Source organism: Thamnophis elegans, chromosome 9, assembly GCF_009769535.1.
Source record: "Thamnophis elegans isolate rThaEle1 chromosome 9, rThaEle1.pri, whole genome shotgun sequence".
NCBI classification, from domain to species: domain Eukaryota; kingdom Metazoa; phylum Chordata; class Lepidosauria; order Squamata; family Colubridae; genus Thamnophis; species Thamnophis elegans.
The window spans coordinates 56620038-56646019 of record NC_045549.1 but is presented as its reverse complement, the minus strand read 5'-3'; the positions used below and the strand labels follow the sequence as shown (position 1 = coordinate 56646019).

Below are 25982 nucleotides of genomic sequence, written 5' to 3'. Positions count from 1 at the left end.
AGCATCAAGGACTCCAGATTTCCTATCTATTTAATTCAAATATTTTATCTGTCTTTTTTGCGAATACATATGAAACACACTTACGTGGTTGCAAACAGATTTATGACTTAAGCTATAGAAACAATGTTGCTGAGAAACTAGTCCAACTGTACCAACTATTCGTTATCTTAAAAATGCACATCATAAATTCAATAGAAACTACGTGATGTTCCAAATTTACACTGCCATGTAGACTGCTAAGTGAAGAATTTTACTATAACATTTAACAAATACAGAAATTTGCAAAATGCTAATGTCATGTTAATGGTAAAGAAAAAAAACATTTCGAAGAAAAAAATATGTTTTAACCTCTACTTTTATTTTTATAATCTATCCTACCTAACCAAAACATACATCACAAGTTCATTTTTTTTCATTTTTATACAAGTCCATAGGAGACTCCCAACCACCAATAAATGTAGATTTTTTTTTAATAATCAAAGAAGTCAATTTATTTATTGAGCAGAATCTGTCAACTTCACCAACCATTCCTCCATAGTGGGTAGTATTGAATCTGTCTCTTTGCATATCATAATCTTGCTACAGAAATCATATATTGAAATAATCTTCCATGCCTTTTCTCTAACTGTTTATCTATTAATCCTAAAAGTAGTTTGACTACCTTCAAATAAAATGTTTTTTTTTTAAGGACAGACATATTTTCCTGAAAGTAAACCTTCCCTTACAAGTATAGACATCTCTACATAGTGAGATGCTCTAAAAGTCTATATTTTTCTGCAACATAAAGGAAAGCTAAGGAATGTGGGAATGAAGACAGTTCACTTGGTTTAAGATATCTCATAAATATTTGGCGCAGCAAGAAAATCTACACCGTTTCTCCAGTGTACAAGTTTTCTATCTTCTTAACGTTCAGCCAAGTAAGCCCTATCTTTCTTCTGAAGAGGAAGAAGCCAATCTTTTAAGAGAAGCATGGAGAGTATAGCTTACCTTGCTGTAATTAGCATTAATGGTCAGCTGATTCAAAGAATTTCTGATAAGGTTGCAAGTTGAAGCAACCTCGGTAGACATGCAAGCTGAATCATTAAGAGTATCTATCAAGTCTTCCATCACATCCATCAGGCTGGTGTGCAGCTTCTCAGTGCCCTCCTGTAGCATTTCCAGACATCCGCTCACATTCTCCAGTGCCTCTTTTGTCTCTCTAATAGCTAGTGGTAAAAATATCAATTTCATTACAATCTGCATAATGTATTTTAGTTTTACTAAGTGGCACAAACACACATCTGATTGTTTTATTCAAAATGTCTAAACTGTGCATTTTTCTTGTTCAAAATTAAACACCATCTCTGAAGGAGTCAGAATTAACCATAAACTAGTATTTGAAGAGGTTTCATACCATCAAAGTTTAGTTTCCTTGGCTGAAGCATTTTAGATTATCTTTTATTGGAAGGGGACATAGATATTTCCCTCTGATTTCTCTGGACACATGGATACATTAACTGAACCAAGTTCCTATTAATAAAGGGTCCCTGCTTTTGTTGGACCCACCATCCTGGAAATTAACAGATTAACAGAGTTGGAAGGGACCTTGTAGGTCATCTAGTCCAATCCCTTGCCCAAGCAGACCCTACACCATTTCTGACAGATGGCAGCCCAGTTTCTTCTTGAAAGGCTCCTATGATGAAGCTCCCATAACATCTGAAGGCAAGCTGTTCCATTGGATTGTTCTCACTGTCAGAAAATTTCTCCTCATTTCCAGGTTGGATCTCCCCTTGTTCAGTTTCCATCCATTATTCCTTGTCTGGCCTTCAGGTGCTTTGGAAAATAGCTTGACCCCCTCCTCTCTGTGTCAGCCCCTCAAATATTGGAACACTGCTATCATGTCTCCCTGGGTCCTTCTCTTCACTAGACTAATCATGCCCAGTTCATGCAATCTTTCATCGCATGTTTTAGCCTCCAATCCCCTAATCATCTTGGTTGCTCTTCTCTGCACTCTTTCTACAGTCTCATCATTTTTTATAGTGTGGTGACCAAACTGGATGCAGTATCTAGGTATGGTCTTACTAAGGCTTTATAGAGTGGTATTAGTACCTCCCTTAAACTTTATTGTATTCCTCTGTTAATAAAATTTAGGATTACATTGGCTGTCGCTGCATACTGCTGGCTCATATTTAATTGGTTGTCCACTAAGACTCCAAGATCCCTCTCCCAATTACTGCTATTAAGCCTGGTTTCACCCAGTCTATATGAGTACTTTTGGTTTTACTTGCCTAACTGTAGGGGTGGGTTTCAAAATGTTTTACTACTGGTTCTGTGGGTGTGGTGTGTTTGGTGGGCATGACTTGTTGGTCATGTGACTGGGCAGGCATGGCTTCATTGTCATGTGACTGGGTGGGCATAGCTGGTTGGTCATGTGACTGGGTGGGCGTGGCCAATTTGATGTCACTCACCAGGAGATGTCATGGATTGAGTAAAATGTGGTGAAGCTCACTTAACAATGCTCTTGCTTAGCAACCAAAATTTTGGGCTCAATTGTAGTCATAAGTCAAGGATTAGCTCTGCCTTCCTCTGCATGGCAGCCTTGTCCTAGTAAACTCCTTCTCCTTTCTGGCAATTTTCCTTTCACCAAAATAATCCAGACAATGTAAGATTTCCTGCTGCAGCAGGGGGTTGGACTAGATGACCTCCGAGTAGCAGATAGAGATAATGACCCTATAGAAAGTTTGGCCCAATTCACGTAAGCGGGCAAACAGATCGGTAGAAAACCCATTCAAGACAGGATATTTTAAAATTTCCCAGTGGCAAAATTTGGCAGCTAACAAAACACAGTAGTAGACTCAGAATAAGCAGCCCCACACTCAAGATCTGACACAGGACAAAAGTCATTTAGCCACAACGGGAATCATCCAAACCCTTTTAGAAACATAAAGCCCATATTGCACAAACCCCCAAATTTCAAAAACATAGAACCATATAAGAATCCTTCCTTTTATCTAGTTTGTTGTTCAGCTGACCCAGAAACAAACTGCTGAATGTCACTTTCCTTCTGCAATTAAAAACTTCCAAGCAGCTTTTCAATTTAAAGCAGGGGTCTTCAAGATTTGCAGCATTAAGACTTGTGGACTTCAACTCCCAGAATTCCTCAGCCAGCTATGTTATTTGGAGACTCTGATTTAAAGTGACAGCATTTGTTTTTCCTCTTTGCCAAGAATCTCCTGGCTGAAAAGTGAATTTCCTTCTAATACCACCTTCTTTCTTTCCTTTTCTTTCTCTTACTTTCGCTTCCCCCCCCTTTTACTTTTTAAAGCCTTTTTTCCCTTACCTGAACGGTTGACCAGGTAGAGGAGGGCTAGGCTAGCATGACTGCTGCTTACTTATGTGTAGGCAGGAGCAAGGAGGAGGCAGTTCTGTGGATCCACATGTCAAATGTGAGGCAGGGCGAGTGTCAGAGCGGGCAGGTGTGGCCAACCAGTATAATAAAAATTGTTCTGCGCATGTGCAGAAGCAAAACCCAAGAACCAGGAGAACCGGTTTGGGGGCATGGCCAGGCTGCCATTACTACCGGTTCGAAAAGGTACACCATATTTTTAATACCTATTTGCCCGAACCGGACCAAACTGGTAGGAATCCACCTCTGCCTTAGCCTAAGACTTTACTTTTCTCTACATTGAATTCCATTTTGTTAGATGGGGCCCAGTGTTCAAGTCTGTCAAGATCCATCTGGTTCCTAAGCCTATCATCTAGGGTGCTGGCTATTCCTGGCAGCTTAGTATCATATGGAAATTTGGTAAGTTCCCCTTCTATTCCCTCAGCTAAGTCATTTATGAAGATATTGAAGAGTACTGGGCCTAGGAGAGAACGTTGTGGCCCAGTCCTGAAACGGACTGCCACTTTGCAACTGGAGTGTTCCATTTTGAGATCAGACAATGCCTGATATGTCAGATCCCCCTGATCACTCCAATCTTCCAGCAACTGTGCTGCAATTGGAACAGCACATATATAAGTCTAACTGCTATTGCTATTGCTAAGTGCTACATCAGCTAAAACAGTGCAATGCTTCAGGTTTTATTCTAAAAGAATTATTTGGGGGGTATGGGATTGCAAACATAGCATCTACCTACAAATCTTTACAGCAGCTGTATTTTTGCAGAGGACAATGCAGAGGACAGCCACGCAATCCTAGGAAAAGGTAACACTTTTGATAGATGCAGATGTCTGTGTTCCCATACATTCCAAAGTACTCTTTTATGACCCAAATTTGAAATGCAATGCACCAGGGGTGGGTTTCTCGCCCCGTTCCAACCGGTTCGGTTGGAACGGGGCCGGCAGCGTTCTCGTGCACGCGCGTGGCGCACGTCTGTGCGATGCTCCAGCTGCTCCTGGAGGATCGCGCAGGTGCTGTATGCGTCCTGCGCATGCGTGGAAGTGCAGAACTCGTCAAAACCGGGTAAGGAGCGCGGGCGGGCGGGTGCGCCCGTTGCCGTTCCCGGAAGTTACTTACTTCCGGGTTCACCGACCAACCGGTTCGCAGGGACTGCCGCGAACCAGTTGAAACCCACCCCTGCAATGCACCCTACATTGGGTCAAAAAATGAAATAATTGTAGTAATCAAATTACAAATGTTATTTGTCTGATATTCCCTTTCGCCAACAAACCCTCTAGTATAAACAAATGGTAGGTGCTTGCTACTAGTGCACATTTTCCACCACTTCTGCATATCTGCTAGCTGGAGGGGCTGGGTACATGTACAAACAAGCACTATAAGCATCAATCCATAGCCTTTTGCTCCTGAGCAGCCCAGCAGAATTTAAGGTTTACAAGAATACGTTATAAAAAGCAGCCAGAACTAACAGGCAAGCAATGCTGTTAGATTCTAACCCAAGGAGCAAAGCAATGAATTGCTGAAAAAAGGAGAAATATGACAAAACAAACTGCACAGAGGGTGGAAACTAGAGGAGGCACTTCACAAAATGCGTAAAATGAGATCATTTTACCTTTAATGGCCCTTCCCACTTTGACTTCAAGCCCGAAAAATAAAAGAAAGAATGCAGGACAAAGATTGAAAAATGCAAACAGATTTGATGGATAACATAGTTTCTACTATTAAGAAGGGTAGTCCTTCTAACTACGCTCTACAGCTATGATGTTTGGCACTTGGTATGGTTTATGGGAACTAAAGCTGAAAGCGCACAAGCAGTCCAAGCCTAGGGAGCTAAATCTCCCAACAGCTGCAAAGCAGAGAAGTGATGGGACTATTTTGGGGGAGACCAGCAGATAGAAGTGGAATGCTTAACCCTTGCCTGCATAGTTCCTCCTGCCATCTCCCTTTCATTCTACTATTTTCTCCATGACAGTCACATTCATACCAATTGGATGCAGAAGTTTAGACACATCTGATTGAACTCTTAACTTTCTTTGAATTAATAAGCGCATAGAAGAAGACACCACCTGTGCTCAGGGCAAGGCTAAGCACATCTTTCCGGAAATATTAATGCATGCTTACTGATTACATGCAGGTGTCTCAATTCAAAATGAGCAAACAGAGACAAAAAAATATGGACACCTTCCCATGCAGAGTTTAGCCAGCTTTTGTTCATTTTGTTCATTTAGGCATTCGTGGAAATATACAATTGGACCAGAGTTGCCAAAATTTGGGCATGCATCTGTGAACTGTCTCTAGAAAAAATGTTGGTGGTTACATGGCAGGGGGAATCCTGAAGCACCCCCATTGTCTAGGAAATTCTATGCAATTTGTGGTTATGTCCTTATTCATGGCATTGTGAATGTTCACTCCCCAATCAATATAAATATATTGGCATCATATCAAAGCTCCTAGTTTTCAACAAAGATTGGCAACACCATATGGAGAAAGACAAAGGATCTCTGCATCACTTCAAAGCTTTCGAAGAAAACTATGGAGTTATTTTTGCAAAACATCTGTGATTGATTGCATTTGGGGTATTGGGGATACACTGTAAGAGGCATTTCAGCAGTCTGATGATTGCATGTATCTAACTTTTTCAACCAACCACATCCCCATAACTTGACATTTATAAATGCAGTGATTCTTTTACCTCCTGCCATGGTAAGGGCAGCATCAAGAGCAGGGTATACCTCCTTTCCCAGCTGTTCCCAGACTCGATTGCCAAGCAATGTCTCAACATCTGTTGGAGAAAGAAATGATGGGAAGAAAATCAACTGCCAATTAACTGGGTGTACAATTTTGCATTTAAACATCCTATGTTAGCTACAATCCAAACAGCATGTAAATTATAATTGGGGAAACAATTAAACAATTTACATTGGAGTAACACTGGACTGGATTTTTGATATATAAAATACACCTAGAGAATAAGCTGCAAAAATCAATACTAGGAACAAGATACTCCAGAAATTATTTGATACTAGGGGAGTTTCAGCTGCCTTCAGGTCATCAGTACTAGGATTGGTCTACTCCAGTGGTTCAGCTCTGCTGGCTGGAGAATTCTGGGAGTTGAAGTCCACAAGTCTTAAAGTTGCCAAGTTTGGGAACCACTGGTCTACTCCACAGCAGAATACTGTGCTCCTGTGTGGCTTAACAGCTGCCATACTAGTAAGTTGCACTTCAGACTCAATTATACCATGCAGATTGTAAGCAGATGCATTAAAACCACTCTGACCTGCTGGCTTCCTGTTCTGAGCCATATAGCAGTACCAGCTTTACAAAGGCAAGATACACAAATGAGAGAATACAGAGAAATTATGAGCAACTCACTCCTGAGCTTCCTCATTTATAAAAGACTCAAATCCAGGAAAACCTCAATGGCACTTGCACAACATCTACCTAACAACTTTAACACCGATTCCCAATGAAAAGCCAAATGGGTCATTGAATGCCAAACATAGGAAGACATATAAATTTAGTCACACCGCCTCCTCTTCTTACAGATAAACAGATTTGGAAGGGACATTGTAGATCATCTAGTCCAACCCCGCCCCCTCCCGCCCAAGCAGACCTTACATTATTTCTGACAAATGGCAGTCCAATCTCTTCTTGAAAGCCTACAGTATTGAATCTCAACCAACTTCTGAAAGCAAGCTGTTCCATTGGATTGTGCTCACTATCAGAAAAAATCTGTTTATTTCTCCGATGAATCTCTCCTTGATCAGTTTCCATTCATTATTCTCTTCTCTCCCTTTTGAAAAGTCATGGCTGGGCCAAGCCAACAAACTTTGCTACTTTTTTTTTTTTTTGAAAATTGATCGCCAGCTGTGGTGCAGGCTTCCTTTCAGGTGACTCCCCCTCCTCCTCCTCCTTTTGCGATCCACTGGCCAGCTGTGATGGGGCTGGGAGACTCCCCTCAAGCAAGTGCCAAAGCACAGCAAAGGCGTGCACAGGGCAGGTGGCGGCTCTCTTAAGAAGGGTCTTAACAGGAGGCAAAAGGAAGCATCTCTCCTGCACTAAGGGTCCAGCCATTGCCTTGCTATGTCCCCCCCATCTCTTCAGCCGAGCATGGAGGGCACAAGTTCCAGCCCAAAGTGGCAGGAAGCAAAGGCTATCTTATGGGCTAATGTGGTGTACAGGGCTGCTTTGCTCCTGCACTGAGGCTCCGGCACTCTCCTCCCCCTCCTTCTCCTCTCATGCATGGGGGAAGGGATGATACCACAGAGCCTTAGTGCAGGAGAGAAGCCACATATTTTATGTCCTGTTAAGACCCTCATTAAGCGAGTGGCCGGCCACCCTGCTCGCGCCTTTGCTGCGCTTTGGTGCTTGCCTGAGGGGAGTCTCCCTGCAAGTGTGCACCCTCCTGGCCCCGCCACAGCCAGGGGGTCATGAGAGGGGGAGGAGAGTCACCCAAAGGGAAGCCTCCACTGCAGCTGGCGATTGTTCCTCAGCAGAGAGAAGGGGGGAGGGAGGGAGAAAGAGAGAGGGAGAGATGAAACAAGGGGAGCAAGAGAGACATAAGGAAAAAGAGAGGGAGGGGGAGAGAGAGATGGGAGGGGGAGAGAGAGAGATGGAAATGGAGAGAGAGAGAAAGAGATGAGATGGAGAAAGAGAAATGGGAAGAGGGAGAGAGAGAGGAATATATGTATGTATGTATGTATGTATGTATGTATGTATGTATGTATGTATGTATGTATGCATTTATGTATGTACAGTATGTATGTGTGTATAAATATAGATATAGGTGTGCGTGTACATGTACAGGTAAGTAGGTACACAGACAGACAGACCCACAAAACCTGGGTAGGCATGGCTTGGAGGAGTCATGTGACTTGGTGGGAGTGAATGACATCGAGTTGGCCATGCCCACCTAGGTTTTGTGGCTCCAAGTGTTTTGTTTTCTGTGGGAAATAGGCCCAAGTGGCTCTTTGAGTGTTTAAGTTTGCAGACCCCTGGTATACACCTATGGCCATGTTACTCTTTTTTTTACTTTATATTGACCCATATGCATTCTACGTGGTTTTCATCTTTGGTTTCATGCATTTCTGTAGCAATATAGTCAGTAGTGGGTTTCAAAAAAAATTTGAACCTACTCTATGGGTGTGGTCTCCTTTGTGGGAGTGGCTTTCCGGCCATGTGACCTGGTGGGAGTGGCTTTCCGGCCATGTGACCTGGTGGGAGTGGCTTGCCGGCCATGTGTTTTCTTTCTCTCACTCTCTTTCCTTCCTTTTGTCTCTCTGTCCCTTTTTCCTTTTTTTTATTTCATCTTTCTCTCACTTTTTCCTTCTTTTTTTCTTTTTTTCTTTCTTCCTTTCTTTCTCTTTCTCTTTCTGTGTGAGTGTGTGTGTGTGTGTGTGAGTGTGTGTGTGTGAGTGTGTGTGTGTGTGTGTGTGTGTGTGTGTGGTGGGTTTCAAAAATTTTTGGAACCTCTTCTGTAGGTGTGGCCTGCTTTCCGGGTCCACTGGTGGAACCTCTTCTAACCGGTTCGGTAGATTTGACAAACTGGTTCTACCAAACTGGTGCGAACTGGTAGGAACCCACCTCTGAATATAGTGGTCCTTTACATACAGTACAACTCCTCCTCTTTTATGGGGTCTGGTTTTTTTGAACAGTTTGTATCCTTTTATCAGTATGTTCCAGTCATGGGTTTTATCCCGCCAAGTTTCTGTTATTCCAACTATATCATATACCTTCAAATTCACTGTTCAAATTCACTGTTTGTTTCCCAGACTTTGTGCATTTATATATAGACACTTGAGATCTTTATATCTGATTCTGGGTATGCTTCCTATGTCTCTTATTTCGTGTTTGAGTTTGTCTTCCTTCCCATCCCTCCTTACTTCATTATTTGACTTGCTTTCTAGGGGATTTTGCTTGGAATTAGGTCCTGGAGATCCTGAAGATTAGTTACCCTCCACCCTCAATTTTAGTTTAAAGCCCTCCTGATAAGTTGAGCCAGTCGTTTTCCAAAAACATTCTTCCCAATCCTTGTGAGATGCAGCCCATCCCTTGACAAAATCCCATCATGGACTTATGCACAGACCATGGTCCAAGAATCCAAAGTGCACTGAAGTCTTGACTGCTGGGAAGGACCTCTCCTAACAGAAACTTCTTATCTGCTTCCCTTCCAGAGCACATTGCCTTTGTGTAATTGAGCCCTGGAAGATTGTGGGAAGTGCTTGCTTAGAAGTAACACACAGCCTCTCCCAGTAACAAGAATTGCAGACAATACTGCCCCTTTCAAACAATGTTTCAGGGCTTGAATGCCACACTTTTTGGTGCTGCTCAATTTCCCACCCCACCCCCACCAGGGGCACGATTGTGGTGGGCGAGATTGCCTTCCCTGCCGCTATGCTCTGCAGTCTCGCCACAAATGGGGATTGACCATCGCCCAAGCCTTGCTGCTGTCAAAGTAGATCCAAAGAACTGTGCTGCAATGGACAGATGAAAAGCAGAGCAAGGGAAGGAGGAGGAGCAATGAGAAGAAAGAGAGAAATTGGGGCCATCCTGGCAGGCCGGGTACCGAAGCGCTACCACTACCGCCATAGCAAGAGAAAGAGAGAGAGGGAGGGAGGGAGGGAGAGGGAGGGAGGGAGAGGGGAGGGAGGGAGGGAGGGAGAGAGAGAGAGAGATCCGATCCCTTTGGGCATCTGCCCCCCCTCTATCTCCTGCTGCAGTCAGCCTCTGCGCAGTCACCTCCTCCTGTGCATGCATGGGGAGGTGGGGCGCCTGGCCAGGCCGAACCTTGTGATGAAAAAAGAGACATCTCCAAAAATAAGCCCGAGTGCTGATTTTGGGCCCAAAAGAAAGTAAGATCGGGTCTTATTTTCAGGGAAACATGGTAGCATTTAGATAACATGTTTTATACATAATGAGGGTATTGTAATCTTTAGCAAAGTGAAGAGCAAAAACTATGAGAACAAACTCCATCTGATGCAAGTCTCTTAAATATATACTTACTATTAAGATCAGAAAGTGTTTTTTTCTTGGTAGTGTTATACTGATTCACCAAATAATCAATTTGCTAAAAAGAAAGCAACAAACATGGAATTAACAACATACCCACATATACCAAGGCAGTAATATTGACATAACTAAGCACTGTTGTCATTTCTGGAAGACACATGGCAGCATCACAAAAGCTTGAATTCTAGCTTTATCGGTAGAGGACACTTCAATACCCAGTCTACTTCACAGCCTAATTGGGAATTTTTCTCCTAATCATGATGATTACATAAACTCTTAATATTAACTGCTGGTGAACTTGAGTGGAAGTTTGTGATTACCCTCTTTTGTGTTTTCTAGAGGCATCTGAGGGAAATGTATGATCAGGCAGATATTCTATTGGCAGCCACATGCCCCTCAAAAGTTTAGATGTCCATTTTTATTATGGCAAGATTCCCTTACTGGAAGAGTGATAAAAACAAAAATGTTGTGCAATATTGCAACTAATGGTGCACAATACAATCAATTGTTAATATGAGTTCAGTTTTATGTGGCATGCGTTTAATAATATTTTTAACATCTCGTACAACAATGCAAATGTAAAATTGAATCCAGTCACGGAATCATTGCATGCCTACTTTCCTAACACCACATGAAGCCACCCAAAGGAAAATGGTACATTACCCCAGGAGTTCCATTCATGAACATCTGAAGGTCTCTGAAATTATTGTACATGAGTCCCCTGGCTCCTCGGACTTGGCTTGTGAGATGCTGGTTAGCCGCATAAGCAAAAAACACCCCAATACTAGGTAGCAAGAGAGAATACAGAAGGAAGAATTATTCTTACTTTTGTAGAATTAAATAATATTGTTAGATATCTGACTCCAAAGCATAATAAAATTATCAAGGAACTATTTTCTGATGTTGAAGTGGACATATATGATGCTGTCCATTAGTATTTGTTTTAGAGAACCAACTTAGTGTATGTAATACAGATAGTCCTGGACTTAAGTTTACAACTGAGCCCAAAACTTCTGTTGCTGAGTGAGACAGTTGTTAAGTGAATCTTGCAATCTTTTTGCCTCAGTTAAGTAAATAGCTGTGCTTTTTAAGTTACTAACAGGGTTGTTAAGTGAATCTGGCTTTCCCACTGACTTTGCTTGTTAGAAAGTCGCAAAAGCTGATCACATGGCCCTGGGACAGTACAACTGTCATAAACAGGAACTAGTTTCTAATCATATGAATTTTGATCATGAGACCATGAGGCTGCTGCACTGGCTGTAGGTCATAAGTCAACATTCATATCAGTGGTGGGTTGCTCATCCTGTTCCAACCAGTACGGTTGGAATGGGGCCGGCGGCTTCCTCGTGCATGCGCGCAGTTCATGCATGCGTCTTAGCACCTGCGCGATGCTCCAGCTGCTCACGAAGAATCACGCAGGTGCTGTATGTGCCATGCGCCTGAGTGGAAGCGCAGAAGCCTTCAAAGACCTATAAGGAGCACGGGCGGGCGGGTGGGCCCTTTGGCGTTCCTGGAGGTTACTTACTTCCGGGTTCACCGACCAACCGGTCCACGGGGACCGCTGTGAACCAGTTGAAACCCACCCCTGATTCATATGTTTTCAGTGCTGTTGCAACTTCAAATAGTCACTAAATGAATGATTGTAAGTTGAGAACTACTGTAATGATTTAAACTTATGATAACACTAAAGAATGGTTTTAAGTTCATGTCTTTGGGCAGGGTCCAACTAATCTGTTCAGCTGAATAGGGGAAGTGAGAATTTAAGGAGATTCCGAAAACTGTTGATTAGTCCACAAAAATTAACAATATTCAATACATCTGAGTTGTTTCGTATTGTTAATTCAGCATCCACAATCTCCTTTGAGGTATTCCTGGAGGAAAAGACTTCACAAGTTTTACACATAAACAGTTGTGATTTAAAATGGAAATTGGTAGATAATACCTATGATGTTCCTACCAAATAGAAATGTTAAGGACCTAAAAGCAGAATGCAAATGGTAAACATAAAAAGAACAGAATGGAATGGAATCATTATAATTAGGAAACACTCAGGATTCAGGACTTTCAAAGATGCAGATGGAGCTGCCTGAATTGGAGAATGTCTTTAAAACTGCTCATGATGAGGAAGAATGGAGAAGATCCTTCAAGAGGCTCCCTCAGCCACTGTGTCACCACTGTATTTTGCCCTTTTATCAAGAGGCAATAACACCCAGGGGAAGGCTAAGATCTCCGCTGGGATCCAGTATAGTTTGGCCTGAGTTTTTTTTATTTAATTTACCCATTTTATTAAATTTATTATTACCACCTACTTCAAAAGACTCTGGGCAACCATAAGAAATATGACTTGGAGTTAAAGAAGTTCTGATTGTATGATTCCTTATCAACTAGGCAGCTCATTGGGAACTAAAATGTGTTGCTTAGGAAGGATTCTCATCTTTTCCCAGATCTCCTCTTTACCCTAGATGGCTTAGACTTGTCACACCAAACACATGGAATCTTTATGTTCAGAAGTCTGGTAACTTTAAATGACTTATTGGACAGGAAGGTGCAAGTCATAATTGCAGCATGTTTTGTTTCCCTGGCATACAACTATGATAACAAGGTGATGAGATAATTATATCATGGTATGTGACAGTGGGGACACTTATATTAAATGCTTCTAAATAGTATTCCAGCACTTGATATAGCTAGAAAAATAACATTATTTCTGATTCTGATTTTCAGGGCTGCATTCTAATATATATAATAAGATATATAAGTGGGTGACAGCATCAAGATCATGAGAAGTATCAAGGAAAAGGATTGGTAGCTGTTTTCTGGTATTTGAGGGACTGAAGTGTCCTTGGTGCTCTGTTAGCTTGCTTCTGACTGATAATTCATGTTTGTGGATGTATTCTGCCCGTCTTCTGCCTGTTTATCCTACATAGTGGTTGTTGTATGTTGTAGATGACTCCTGTTTTTTTCTTCTGGGGTTATTGGGTCTTTTGGTCTGCTTAGGATGTTTTGAAGGACTTTAGTTGCCTTGTGTGCTATGCTGCTTCCATGTGTTTGTGTGGATTGTGCCATATTGGATTGAGTGATCAGGAACTTTTTGATAAAGTTGCATGGATATCCATTTTGTTGGAATATGTTCCTCTTTTTGCTGTTCTGCTATGTAGGACAAACAGGCAGAATACTAGCAGAACGCATCTATGAACATCAATTAGCAATCAGAAGACATGATAAAAATTCTTTAATTTCACAACATATAGACAGATTTAACCATAGTTTCAAATGGAAAATGTGACCATTCTAGACCAAGCCAAGTCCAAAACCGCCAGGGAATTTCTAAAAACCTGGCACTTTTGACAAATCAGCTATCAACAGACACATAGACATTAACAACATCTATAGACTATGCCAGGGGTTCTGCCAAAACCTGCCAAAGCAGTTTATTCAGTCCACGCATCATTCAGAGCCTCCTTGCCTTCTCTCTTAACCAAAGCTGATCATTCGAAATTGAATTAAAGCGCAGTCGGTGTATTTAAAACTCGTCTTAAACATAGCCGGAGTGAGGCAGAGCCCTGCACTTTCTAGGCACCACTAGAGCAGACTGAGGGGGCACCCCGCCCCTTTCAGCCTTCTCTGTGAAAAAAAAAGGATGAGGGATGACTCTCCCCTCAACAAAGACACTTCCCAGCCAAGCCAGATCTCCCAATTGGCCGCAAGTTACCTAGATGAAACTGACATGTTTCCCAGGGCCGAGTGCAGCCGTAATCAGTCTGCCGGGCGAATGCTTCTGCCTCAGCGACCTTATTGTGACCTCTCTCGCCAGAGGACAGGACTGTTGCTTTAAAAATTGACTGAAAGAGGCGCCTCTGCCTGGCTTCTGAGCAGCCACAGAAGCAATGAGATGAGGAGGTGTTCTGTGTGGAGAACGCTGGGAACAGACTGAGGCAATAGGTAGAACAAAGGCTAACAGGTTTATTATCTCTAACACAGAACATTAGCAATCGGCTGTCGGCTAATGTAATAATGGTCAAATGCCCATCTGACAGCTCTTTTATATTGAACTGTCAGATGGCCGGCCAATCAGCAACAGTCTTTGTTTCCTTGGCTACCACTAGGGGGAGCAAACACAAGAGGAGACTCAAAACTCCTCCCCTTTAATTTTCGTGCAGTCATAGTCTTGAACATTGGCCAGGTGCCGTGTTTGCCCTGACCTGCGCAGTTCCATTTCGGCTGGTGGGACTTTTAGCGGTTGCTTCTGGAATGGCTGTAGGCTGCCCATCCTCGATCTCAGGAATCAGCTGATCTGGAACATCATTTGGAATGGCAGGTGAGTCCCCTCCGTGAGGTGCATTGTCCTGGCCCTGGCTCCATTAGCTGTTGGGGAAACCTTGACACCCACTCTACCTAAGTTGATCTATGTAGCGGTGCCACAACCTGCCATCATCCAACAAAATCCTGTATGAACAGGGCCCCATAATATCTTGTATGATACTCGATAGCCAGAGGGGTGGCCACTATAATTCCGGGCATACACTGTGTCATTCTTACTGAATGCCTGAGACTTTGTGGATGAATCTAAGGGTGGTTCAGGCGAGTACCCTGGGTGCAGCCTGTCTAATGTGGTTTGCAGCCTCCTGCCCATCAATAGTTCCGGTGGGCTACAATTAGTCTTGGACACAGAGTAGTGTGCTGCATTAACAAATATTTAGCCAATTTGTCGTCTCAGTTGCCCAGGCCCAATCGAGATAGTGCTTCCTTGGTAGACCACACTGTGCGCTCCACCATACCATTCTCTGAGGGATGAAAAGGCACCACTAAGGCATGTCTGATTCCTAAATTAATTAAGAACAATTCAAACTGGGTGGATGTGAACTGGGGGCCATTATCAGAGACCAATACATTTGGTAACCCATGCATGGCAAATAAGCAACGCAGGGCCCTAATTAGGGCTTCAGTAGTAGTGGAACCCATTGGCAACACCTCCACCCACTTTGAAAGTGCATTGACCACCACAAGAAACATTTCTCCCCTGACAGGCCCCATGAAATCCAGATGTATGTGGGACCATGAGGCATGCGGTATTTCCCAATTCCTAGCTGGGATGACTGGGGCTACAGAGCAGGATTCCTGGCAACTTCTGGACCCAGAGACCCATTCTGTAATGGCTTTGTCTAAATTGGGCCACCAGACATAACTCTGGCCCAATGCCTTCATCTGGACTTATTCCCAGGTGGCCCTCATGCAAAGTCCTTAGGCACTGGAAAATGCCTGGTGCCACACTGATGCCAAACTGCAATCTATGGCACTTAAAAGCCCCTCTATGAGTAACAATGATTTGGGCTTCTGATGTCTCTTTATCTACTGGCACATGCTGGTACACCTGAGCCAGATCTAGTTTGGTGAATATTTTGCCAGTCCCTAAAGAATGCAGAAGATCCTGAACCACCGGCACCATATAGGTGCTTGGTTGTAGGGCAAGGTTAATTGTACATTTATAATCTGCACAGATCCTAACAGACTCCATCAGATTTGACAGGTGTCACAAGGGGTCTTTCCCATCACACATGATCAATTGGCTCTAAAACCTCATTTTAGCAATTTGTCAATTTCTGCATCTACTTTTGGTTTGAGGGCAAAGGGGACCTGTTGTAGCTTACAACGAATGGGTGCTATCTGTGGATCCAAATTAAATGAAATTGGGGTGCCAGTGTACTTACCAAGGGTGTTTTCAAATATGCTGGCAAATTCTTTAGTTAACGTGGCCATAGCAGGTTCCTGGATCATATTTATGCCTGAAATGCTGAGGTCCAAAACGTTGAATCAATCCAGCCCAAGGAGGCTGGGCAGGCTACCCTCGACCATGACAAGGAGAAGGCATCCAGTGAAAGTCTTGAAGTGCACTTTGAACATGCCAGTGCCTATAATAAGAATATTTGTCCCCTGATAGTTGCGCAGCTTGAGGCTGCAGGACTTCAATCTCTTCTTTTACATCTGCGGCACCAAGCATTTTAGTGTGCACCAAGACACCAAGGAAATGGCTGAATCCATGCCAAGTTCTAATTTACAAGGTGCCCCTTCCAGTAATACTGTGAGGAAAACTTTCTTTTTAAACTCTGCATTTGCTTGTCCAATAATATATTCCAGAGAATTGTTGTCTTTGGTTATTGTAAAACAATCCTTGTCTCTGGTTACAGGCTTAAACAATTGTTTTTTTTGTAATGGGCTGCCTAGCACTTTGACTTAACCTAGGACTTGAGGCACAGCAAACTTTGGCTATATGCCCTTTCTTCACACTGCATAAACAGGTGGCATTTTTGAATCGGCAGTTAGACCATTGGTGATTCCCGCCACAACTGAGGCAACCACTTGAGGGAATGGCTCTCTCTGAGGCACCGTTTTTCCCCGTGAAAGGTTTGAGGCAGTAAGTCTCGTCTTCATCATCAGTGGCGGCTTCAGACTCCATTTCCTCATGGTAAATGACTTCTGGCTTAGCCCCAACAATGGGATTGTTTGCTTGCTGAATCTCTGTGGCTGATCTATTGGACAGCTTCGAAGCACAGGCTTCATCCAGAGCCGTCTGTAACGTGATCTCTTTGCCAGTAACCTGCACTGTAGGGAGAGATCATGCAATCCACAAACCAGCCTGTCCAACAGATAGTCATCGAGATTTGTAAATTCGCAGTACAAAGTGGCTGCTCTAAGAGCCTATAGATAATTATTAATTGACTCCCTTCTTTCTGATTACTATGAAAGTACATGTGGCAGTGGGCGATTCGAGACGGCATGGGAGTATAGTGGCTCTTTAGCTTGGCCATCAGCGTTTCCCAAGGCACAGAGAGCACCTTTAAAGGAGCCACCAAATTCCTGGCCATCTCAAATACCTCCGTGCCTCAAAAGGTCAAAAAATAGACTTGCTTTCTATCTATCAGAATATCTGCCAAATTGTTACCGAGTAAAAAACACTCAAACTTGTGGAGGTAAGTATCCCAGGCTTCAGATAGTGGGTTAAAAGCGATGAAAAAAGGTAGCCATCCTCGAATTTTGGTGCCTCGGACAGCATTTACCTCAGCCTTCTGATGTAGCACGACCTCTTGTCATGTGATCTACAGCTCAATTTGAGTCAGCTCTTTCAAGTGACCAGCTCTTGCTCGCTATACCTCAGCCTCTGTATGGAGAACACTGGGAACAGACTGAGGCAATAGGCAGAGCAAAGGTTAACAGGTTTATTGTCGCTAACACAGAACACTAGCAACTGGCTGTTGACTAACACACCAGCGGTTGAATGCCAGCTGTTTTATATTGAGCTGTTAGAGGGCCAACCAATCTGCAACAGTCTTTGTTTCCTTGGCTACCGCTAGGAGACTCAACAGGTGGGAAAAGAGATACCTCTTCTGGGGCTTGCCCGCTCCCTGTCACCGCCCACCACTGCACCCCATTCACCCCCTCCCCTTTCCTGCTCCTTTCCCTCCCTCAGCAATTTCTGGTTAAAGAGGCAGCTCACGGGACAAAGATGCCCCTTGGCCAGTGAGAGAAGGGGGGAGGGGAGGAAGGGACAGGGGGTCCTGTCCCTAGAACTCCTTGGATAGCTCAGAAATGGGGCACAGCATGGGGAGGGAACACCCGGGAAACTTCCTCCCTCCTCCTTCCCCCAGGGCCGTCTTAACAACATTATGAGTCCTGGGCAAAGCAGTGTACTGGGGCCCCTATGACAACTACTCACAGGAATAAAAATGTAAATGATCGATAAAATTAATCATATATTTGCATGTTAGTATTAATTTAAAATGCAGTAAATGTAATAAATATGTTGCTGTATTTATATGATACAAGGTGCATTGAAGAGTTAACATACAGAGATTAATATGGGGCCCCTATGCTCGTGGGGCCCACAGGCAAGTGCCCATGTGTTAAGACAGCCCTGCATCCCCCCTCCCCCTTTTCTCCCTGGCACACATGCTTTTCTCCTCCCTTGGGATCAAGTGGCAGTGGCAGCGAAGTGAAAAGGAAGTTATTTTTCCCTTTCACGCAACACTCCCCCCCCCATGCGCTTGCCTTTCCCCCCTTCACCTGGCTAACTTTCTCTCGACTCCATGCAGATTCCTCCCCTCTGTGCATGCAAGCACCCACACCCACCCACTTCCCATTCAGAGGCTCGTCCTCCCCTCCTCCCCTCTCCACCCCCTCCATGCACTCAGCCAGCCAGAGGGCACCCCGAGTGAAGGGAAGAAATTAACACACTGGCTCGGAATCAATGGGGACAATTAAAGCGATCGCCTCACATTTTCTTGCCCTGCCCCGCCTGCCAACAGCCCCCTGCCTGAGACTATGGAGTGTCTCTTCACCCCACCCCACCTCACTTCCTTGCAACGTTTCCTCCCTCCCTCCTCCTTCCATGTTGGGTGATGACCCTGAGAAATTTTCAAGCGAGACAAAGAAAGTCTCTCCCACCTCCCAAGTTCGTAGTCTGCCCCAAATGCCGGATAAGGAATTCAAGCACTTCAGGAAGCTGAGCTGGCAGGATTGCGCCAGGTTTCCTAGATGCCTTTCTTTGACCAACAAGGACTGCAAATGCTCCTAGGAAGAAGGGAGTGGCATAAAGGCAGCTGCAGGAATTTCCTCGGGAGAGATTGCTGACAGCTGTTTGAATGATTGATTGGTGTTATTATTGTTCTTTTATTTTGCAATCCTCCTTTCTCCTCCCTCTCCACACACACCCCTTTATGGAACCGGACATTGACTATCTCATCAGCCAAAAGCAAGCCCACACTTCCCATTGAAATACTGATAAATGTATGTTGGTTAAAATTGTTCTTCATTTTAAATATTTTATTATTACTACATGTTTTTTTGCATTACAACTAAGATATGTGCAGTGTGCATAGAATTTCGTTCATGTTTTTTCAAACTATAGTCCCCCCCAACAGTCCGAGGGACTCTGAATTGGTCCCCTGTTTAAAAAGTTTGAGAGCCATGGACAATGCAAAAGGAACTGGCATCCAGCCCCAAAAGGAACAAAAACACCCAAGCTTCTCTCTACCAGCAATCAGCACCCAGATCAGCATAGATTAACACCACGGATAACATTAGATCAGCAATCAAGTAAACAATACCCAAGTCAAGAAACTGCCAATGAAGCCAACAGCCCAACCAAAGAATCTCTAAGACCACCCCCACCAACACTGACAGGAAAGCCAATAGAATATAAATTGACAGCAAACTGCACTTTTTTCCTAGCACTGATGATGTGACCTAGTTTGGATAATGAAATGTCTGCAAGAAAACAAGCAAGTTCAGAGACACCAAGGACCTCTCATTTCAACCCTCAGCTACAAACATTCTCCTTTATTTGTACTTTAGGGTTATCACAGGGAGGATGGGGTCAACGTATTCCCCAAAACACCCAAGGGCAGGACAAGAAGCAATGGGTGGAAGCTCAGTAAAGAGAAATCTAATATGGAACTACAGGGAAATTTCTTGACAGTAAGAACAATTGATCAATGGAACAGTTTATGTCCTGGAGTTGTGGAAGCTGTATCAGGGGTGGTCTTCAAAAAAAGATTGGACAGTCCTTTCTCCGGTTCACCGACAAATGCGCGCTCGACAAAAGCGCGCCAACAAAACCGCTGAGAAAAAAACACGAGTTCAAAATCATGCCGACGAATGAGTGTAGAAACGCGACAACAACAGCGCACCGACAGAAGTGCGCTCTAAACCTAACCCTAACCCTTACCCTTACCTTAACCGTAATCGCGCTTCTGTCGGCGCTCTTTTGTCGACGTGCCTTTGTGGGCGCGCTGTCAACGTCGCAGTTTTATCGCCGCAGTTTTGTCGGGTGCGCTGTTGTTGGGCGCGCATTTGTCGGGTCACGCTTTCTCCAGGATATAATACGTTCTGGGTAGGGGATTAGACTAGAAAACCTCCAAAGTCCCTCGCAGCCCTATGATTCTATGATTTGAGTATAGTTGCTTTTAGCAGCTTGCAGAAATGAAAGAATTACACAACAGTCATATCTAAATTGAGGAGAGCCATGTCCTATCCCAATCACTGGTTCTTTAGTCTTTTGATTCAAATACAAAGGAACAAATTCAGTCCTTTATATTGTTTCCAGTGCAACCTTTGAGTAGTGAAAGGATTAAGATTAGAGTGAGAGAGATCTCTGTTTTCTTCTATCCTGTCAGAACTGCCATCCTTCGCTCCATCCTTACTTTGCTAGATGCCAGCCTGCCATGAACTAGGTGGGGAGGGAGATGGGGAAAAGGGGAAACCAAAACTAAGCATTATGCTGTCCCAAGAGAGTAGTTCACCTTCACAAGGTCACAGGCTTGGGAAATGGAACAATCTAGCTCACCTTTGCAGGGACAGTTACAAAAGAACTTCTTCAAATGTAACTGGACAAGTGGGAGATAACAGGGGGATGAAATGAAAAAGAGAAAATTAATTGGGAGCTTTTACACACAAAACCACAGTTCTGGCTTCGATTTACTGTAACCACTTGGCTTTTAGTAAAAGCATTCTTTTTGCTACATATGGAGTCGAGAGTCTTGCTTTCCTAGAGGACCAGTTGGTACAGGTCAGCCACAGAAGCTCCCTGGACAAGTCTCTATTGGTCCAGACTGCCTCAGTAGGTTGCTGTTTTCTGGGATAAAATAAAAGGAAATCCTTATGTGAGCTGCCTTAAGCTTTGGAGCAAAAGGCAAGATATAAATCTAAACAACAACAACATTTCTTAATGGTTTGATGAATTTAACATGGACAATTCTTGGCAGTCCATTCAGCAATTTGTACCATAAGAGGCCCATTGTTTAAATATCCATCTGTTTAGACTGATTGGTGATAATTGTGCTCACTTTTTAAGGATTCTACAGATTAAAATTCCTGGGGTATGTGAATATCTTTTATCTTGCAAAAGTCACAGCTAAATCAACCATGTCTTTCCATAGAAGATTTGCAAAGAAGCATTCTCTCTAACATGCTAGAGATATGTTCACCCACTTCTACTGTTGTGAATCTTTCACACAAATCAGAGGCCTACAATTGGGGAGGAAACTGTGAACTGTGTTAATATCTGTATATATCTTCATCTCTTCTACTAAATGTTGTTAAGATCAACACAAGGGCAAAAAACAGAAAGTACTATCTTCAGTACTTTGGACTCTTAAGGAGATCAATGAATATCATCATGTTTCCAGGGACAATAATGATAATTATTTATCTTCTACAGATCAATCAGCCTGACATTGAAGTCTTATGTTGTTCTTTGACAAAGTGACTAAATTAGTAGACCAAAAACGCAGTGGACATAGCATACTTGGATTTCAATAAGGCATTTGACAAAGCAGACCACAACCTACTTCTTGGTAAGCTAAAAAAAAAAAGGTGAGATAGATAGTATCACCACCAGATGGACCTCTAACTGGTACTCAGTTCCGTTTTATGCCCAATACTCTTCAACATTTTCATAAATGATTTAGATGAGGGAATAGAAAGGGATCAAATTTGCAGATGACACTAAACTGGAAGGAATAGTCTACACCCCAGAAAATAGAGTTAGAATCCATATGGATCTCAACAGACTTGGACATTGGGGGTCTATCTAACAAAATGAAATTCAATGTAGAGAAAAGTAAGGTTTTATACTTGGGCAAGAGAAATCAAATGTACAGGTACAGATTAGGTAAAACCTGGCTCAATAGCAGTAACTACGAGAGGGATCTTGCAGTCCTAGTGGACAATCATTTAAATATGAGCCAGCAGTGTGCAGTAACAGCCAAAAAAGCCAATGCAATCCTAAATTGCATTAACCGAGGGATACAATCAAGATCAAAGGAGGTTCTAATGCCATATTAGGGGTTGGAGGCTAAACATATGAAGAACAATTGCAGGAATTTGGTATGTCTAATCTAGGGAAAAGAAGAACTAGGGGTGACATGATAGCATCCTTCCAATAGTTGGAGGGCTGCCACAAAGAAGAGGTCAACCTATTTTCCAAAGCACTAGAAGGCAAGACAAGAAAAAATGGATGGAAACTAATCAAGGAGAGAAGCAACCTAGAACTAAGGAAATATTTCCTGACAGTGAGAATAATTAACCATTGGAATGGGCTGCCTTCAGAAGTTGTGGGTGCAGGGAGGCGGGGCTGACTTCACAGCATTATGACGTGCCTCAGAGAAGTTCCTGGGGCTGCCAGCTGGTCCTTTTATGGACCTTAAATCACCTCAGAGGGGCAATAAACAAAGGAAGCACACTCTGCTGGTCCCAGGGAGTCCACAAACTGATTGATCCCAAGAATGCTCCTTAAACTGACGGCTGGGAAAACGGCCATTGCTATGAAGCTGGAGCAGTTACCAGAACAAGAAGATGGAAGGAAGGTGTGATCGATCTGGGTGAGATACTTTAACTATAGATTTTTAAAACTTTTTAAAGAAGAGCCCCCTGGGAACAACAGAGGAAAGTGTGACTCAAAGAAAGGAGGTGGGAGCGGGTTTTCCACCTCCAGAAGAAAAGCTGAGAGGAAGGCTTTTGGAGCCATTATAAAAAAAGAAACTGGTTTGTAAGGATTTGTTGGAGGAGTTAAGCTAGAAAATTGGACTGGACATCTTAATTTTTAAATTAGGAACTATTGGTTAATGTAAAAGTGACTAAACAGGCTTTTTTGTTTTTCTTTTCTTTCTTATAAATATAGTACATTTTACTTTCGTTGAGAGATAGTGTAAAGAGAAAGAAAGAGCAGAGCAACAGTGCCATCTACAGGCTAAAGTGAGTATCAGAAGACGTAAGAGGGGGAAAACAGCTTTGAGAGACTGGGCACCAAATTGATAAGGAGTTATTTTGACTGAAGAATTAAGATAGAGATGTGTAGCTCTTGGAACTTAAAAGGAAAACATAACAAGGCAAACTAAACAAACTAAACAAGGCTATACAAGATACACCCCCCCCTTCACATTTTGAACAAGGTTTTTTTTTTTCCCTTTTCTTATTGCTGCTCTATGAAACTTTATGTTGAATAGAAATACTTGTTGATTTCACTTTTGGGGTTCTGTGGGCCGACTTGGATTACAAATTTCTTTCTTTTTCTTTTTTCCTCATGATAACTTTTATTGCTGTTCTGTGGAATTTTTTTCTTTCTGTTTTTTTCTTTTTTTTCTACTGTTTTGGGGATTTGGAATATATGCACCAAATGATAAGAAGATTTTTATCGTAAATTACATAAGAAAATAATAGAATTGGAATATGAAATCATATGTATTGTAGGAGAGTTTAATGCAATTGTAGATATGGACTTGGACTACAAAACTAGTAAAATAAACAAAAAAGTGAGGAAAATACTCCCAAGAACCTTTTTTTTAAAGGGTGGAAGAACCAGGTATTCAAGATGCTTGGTGAGGAACATACCCCAAGAAAACTCAATATACGTTTTATTCAAACAGACATATATTCTGGTCCAGAATATACATGTTGTGGATGTCAACTGAGCTAATAGCTAATATACAAGAAGTAAATATTCAGACAAATATCTGGGTGGATCACAACCCAATAAAAGTTATATGGAAGGGACAAGATGGACAATGAATCAAACAATATTGAAAGAAAAGGAATATTTATACAATTTATAGAAAGAGAAATTGACTTCTTCAAAGAGAATAGAAAAGTAGAAACTTCATTACAGAATGTATGGGATACAGCAAAGGCATATATGAGCGTGGCACGACATTACGTCAAAAGCGCGCCGACAACACCGCGGCGCTAAAACCGCAATGTCAAAAGCGCGCCGACAACAGCGCGCCAACAACAGCGCGCCGACAGAAGCGCGATTTAACTTAAGGTAAGGTTTAGGGTTAGGTTTAGGGTTAGGTTTAGGGTTAGGTTTAGGGTTAGGTTTAGGGTTAGGTTTAGGGTTAGGTTTAGGGTTACGTTTAGGGTTACGTTTAGGTTTAGGGTTAGGTTTAGGGTTACGTTTAGGGTTACGTTTAGGGTTAGGTTTAGGGTTATGTTACAGCGTGCTTCTGTTGGCGCGCTGTTGTCGGCGCGCTGTTGTCGGCGCGCTGTTGTCGCGCGGTTTTGACGGTGCGGTTTTGTCACCGCGCTTTAGTCACACGCGCTTTAGTCTACCGCGGTTTTGTGGTGGAACCTATATGAGAGGATTAACCATAACATACGTGGGAAAGAAAAACAAAAAAAGAAGTCAAGTGCAAAAGAAATTAGAAGAGGAGAATAGGAGGTTAGAGATGGAATTACGAAAAGAGCCACAAAAAAGAATATAAAAAATCAAATGGACTTAAAAAAACATGAGTTGAATTTAATAGACAAAGAAGAGCTAGCATAAAAAAATTAGAAGTTTGAAACAAAACTTTTTTTAAAAAATGCAAGTAAACCAGGAAGATGGCTGGCATATAGACTGAGAAAGAAGAAAGAAAAGAAACTGATTTATCAGCTAACAGATGAGGAAGGGGCATTTTACTATCGGAACAATGATGGAAAGAAAATAATTCATGATTACTATGAGAAATTATATAATCAAGAGATAACTTCAGAAGAAAAAATAAAATCATACTTAGAAAAAGCTGAATTACACACAGTACTAGAAACAGTTAAAATAGCTTTAGAAGAAAGAATAACAATGATGGAGCTAACAAAAGCAATCAAAAGACAAAAAAATGGCAAAACACCAGGCCCAGATGGGCTACCAGTAGAGCTTTAAAAAACGCTACAAGATACTATAGGTAATTCAGTCAGAGGCAAAAATACCAAACTCTTGGATGGAAGCATACATTACTCTCATACCGAAAGAAGATACAGATCTGCAACAGATTAAAAAAACTATAGATCAATATCATTATTCAATGCGGACTATAAGATTTTTGCTCCTAAATGAGAGGAGAAAGATTAAAGAGATTCTTGAATCAATTTATACATACAGACCAAAATGGTTTTTTACCAAACAGACAAATTAAAGATAATGTGAGGATAATCTATGAAGCATATCCAGAGAAGCAAATGGCATTGATTTTTTTTTTTTTTTTTTTTTGATGCACAGAAGGTGTTTGATAATATGAACTGGCAGTTTATGCTGATGCAACTAAAGGTCATGGATTTTGGGGAGAGATTTATTAAGATGGTCAAGGCAATATACTATAAACCAGGGGTCCTCAAACTACGACACGGAGGCCAGATATGGCCTGCCAAAACCATTAATCGGACGTGCAAAGGACCACAATGCTGCCCCACCCACCTTCTGGAGGCTGAGGAGGTCAAAAACAGGATGCAGAGAGGCCACAGGAGGCCAAAGATGGGCTTGTTTTTGGCCTCCCCAGACTCCAGAGGGAGGGAGGGAGGAAGGGAGAGAGAGGGAGAGAGGAAGAGAGAGAGATGCATACACACCCCAAGGTAGCCACATCCCTTCACTAACCTGCTTTCCACCCAAAGGAGCATAACAACTTAAAGTTTAATTTGTGTGTATTGTTTAATGGACTGCTAAATTGGCCATGCCCATCCAGTAACATGACCACCTAGCCACACCCACAGAGCAACTCACCCAGTTACATGACCACCTAGCCATGCCCACCCAGTCACCTGACCACCTAGCCACACCCATCCAGACAGTCCA

General features: G+C 42.6%; 1 protein-coding gene across 1 annotated transcript in view; it reads right to left on the bottom strand.

Moving 5' to 3' along the window:
• PROM1 (prominin 1) overlaps positions 1–25982 on the bottom strand; it is a 124250-nt gene that overhangs the window by 62138 nt on the left and 36130 nt on the right. Inside the window, 4 exon segments of the mRNA XM_032223647.1 lie at positions 988–1205; positions 6072–6161; positions 10382–10445; positions 11051–11171. Of these exon segments, the coding sequence (XP_032079538.1) occupies positions 988–1205; positions 6072–6161; positions 10382–10445; positions 11051–11171 (493 nt within the window).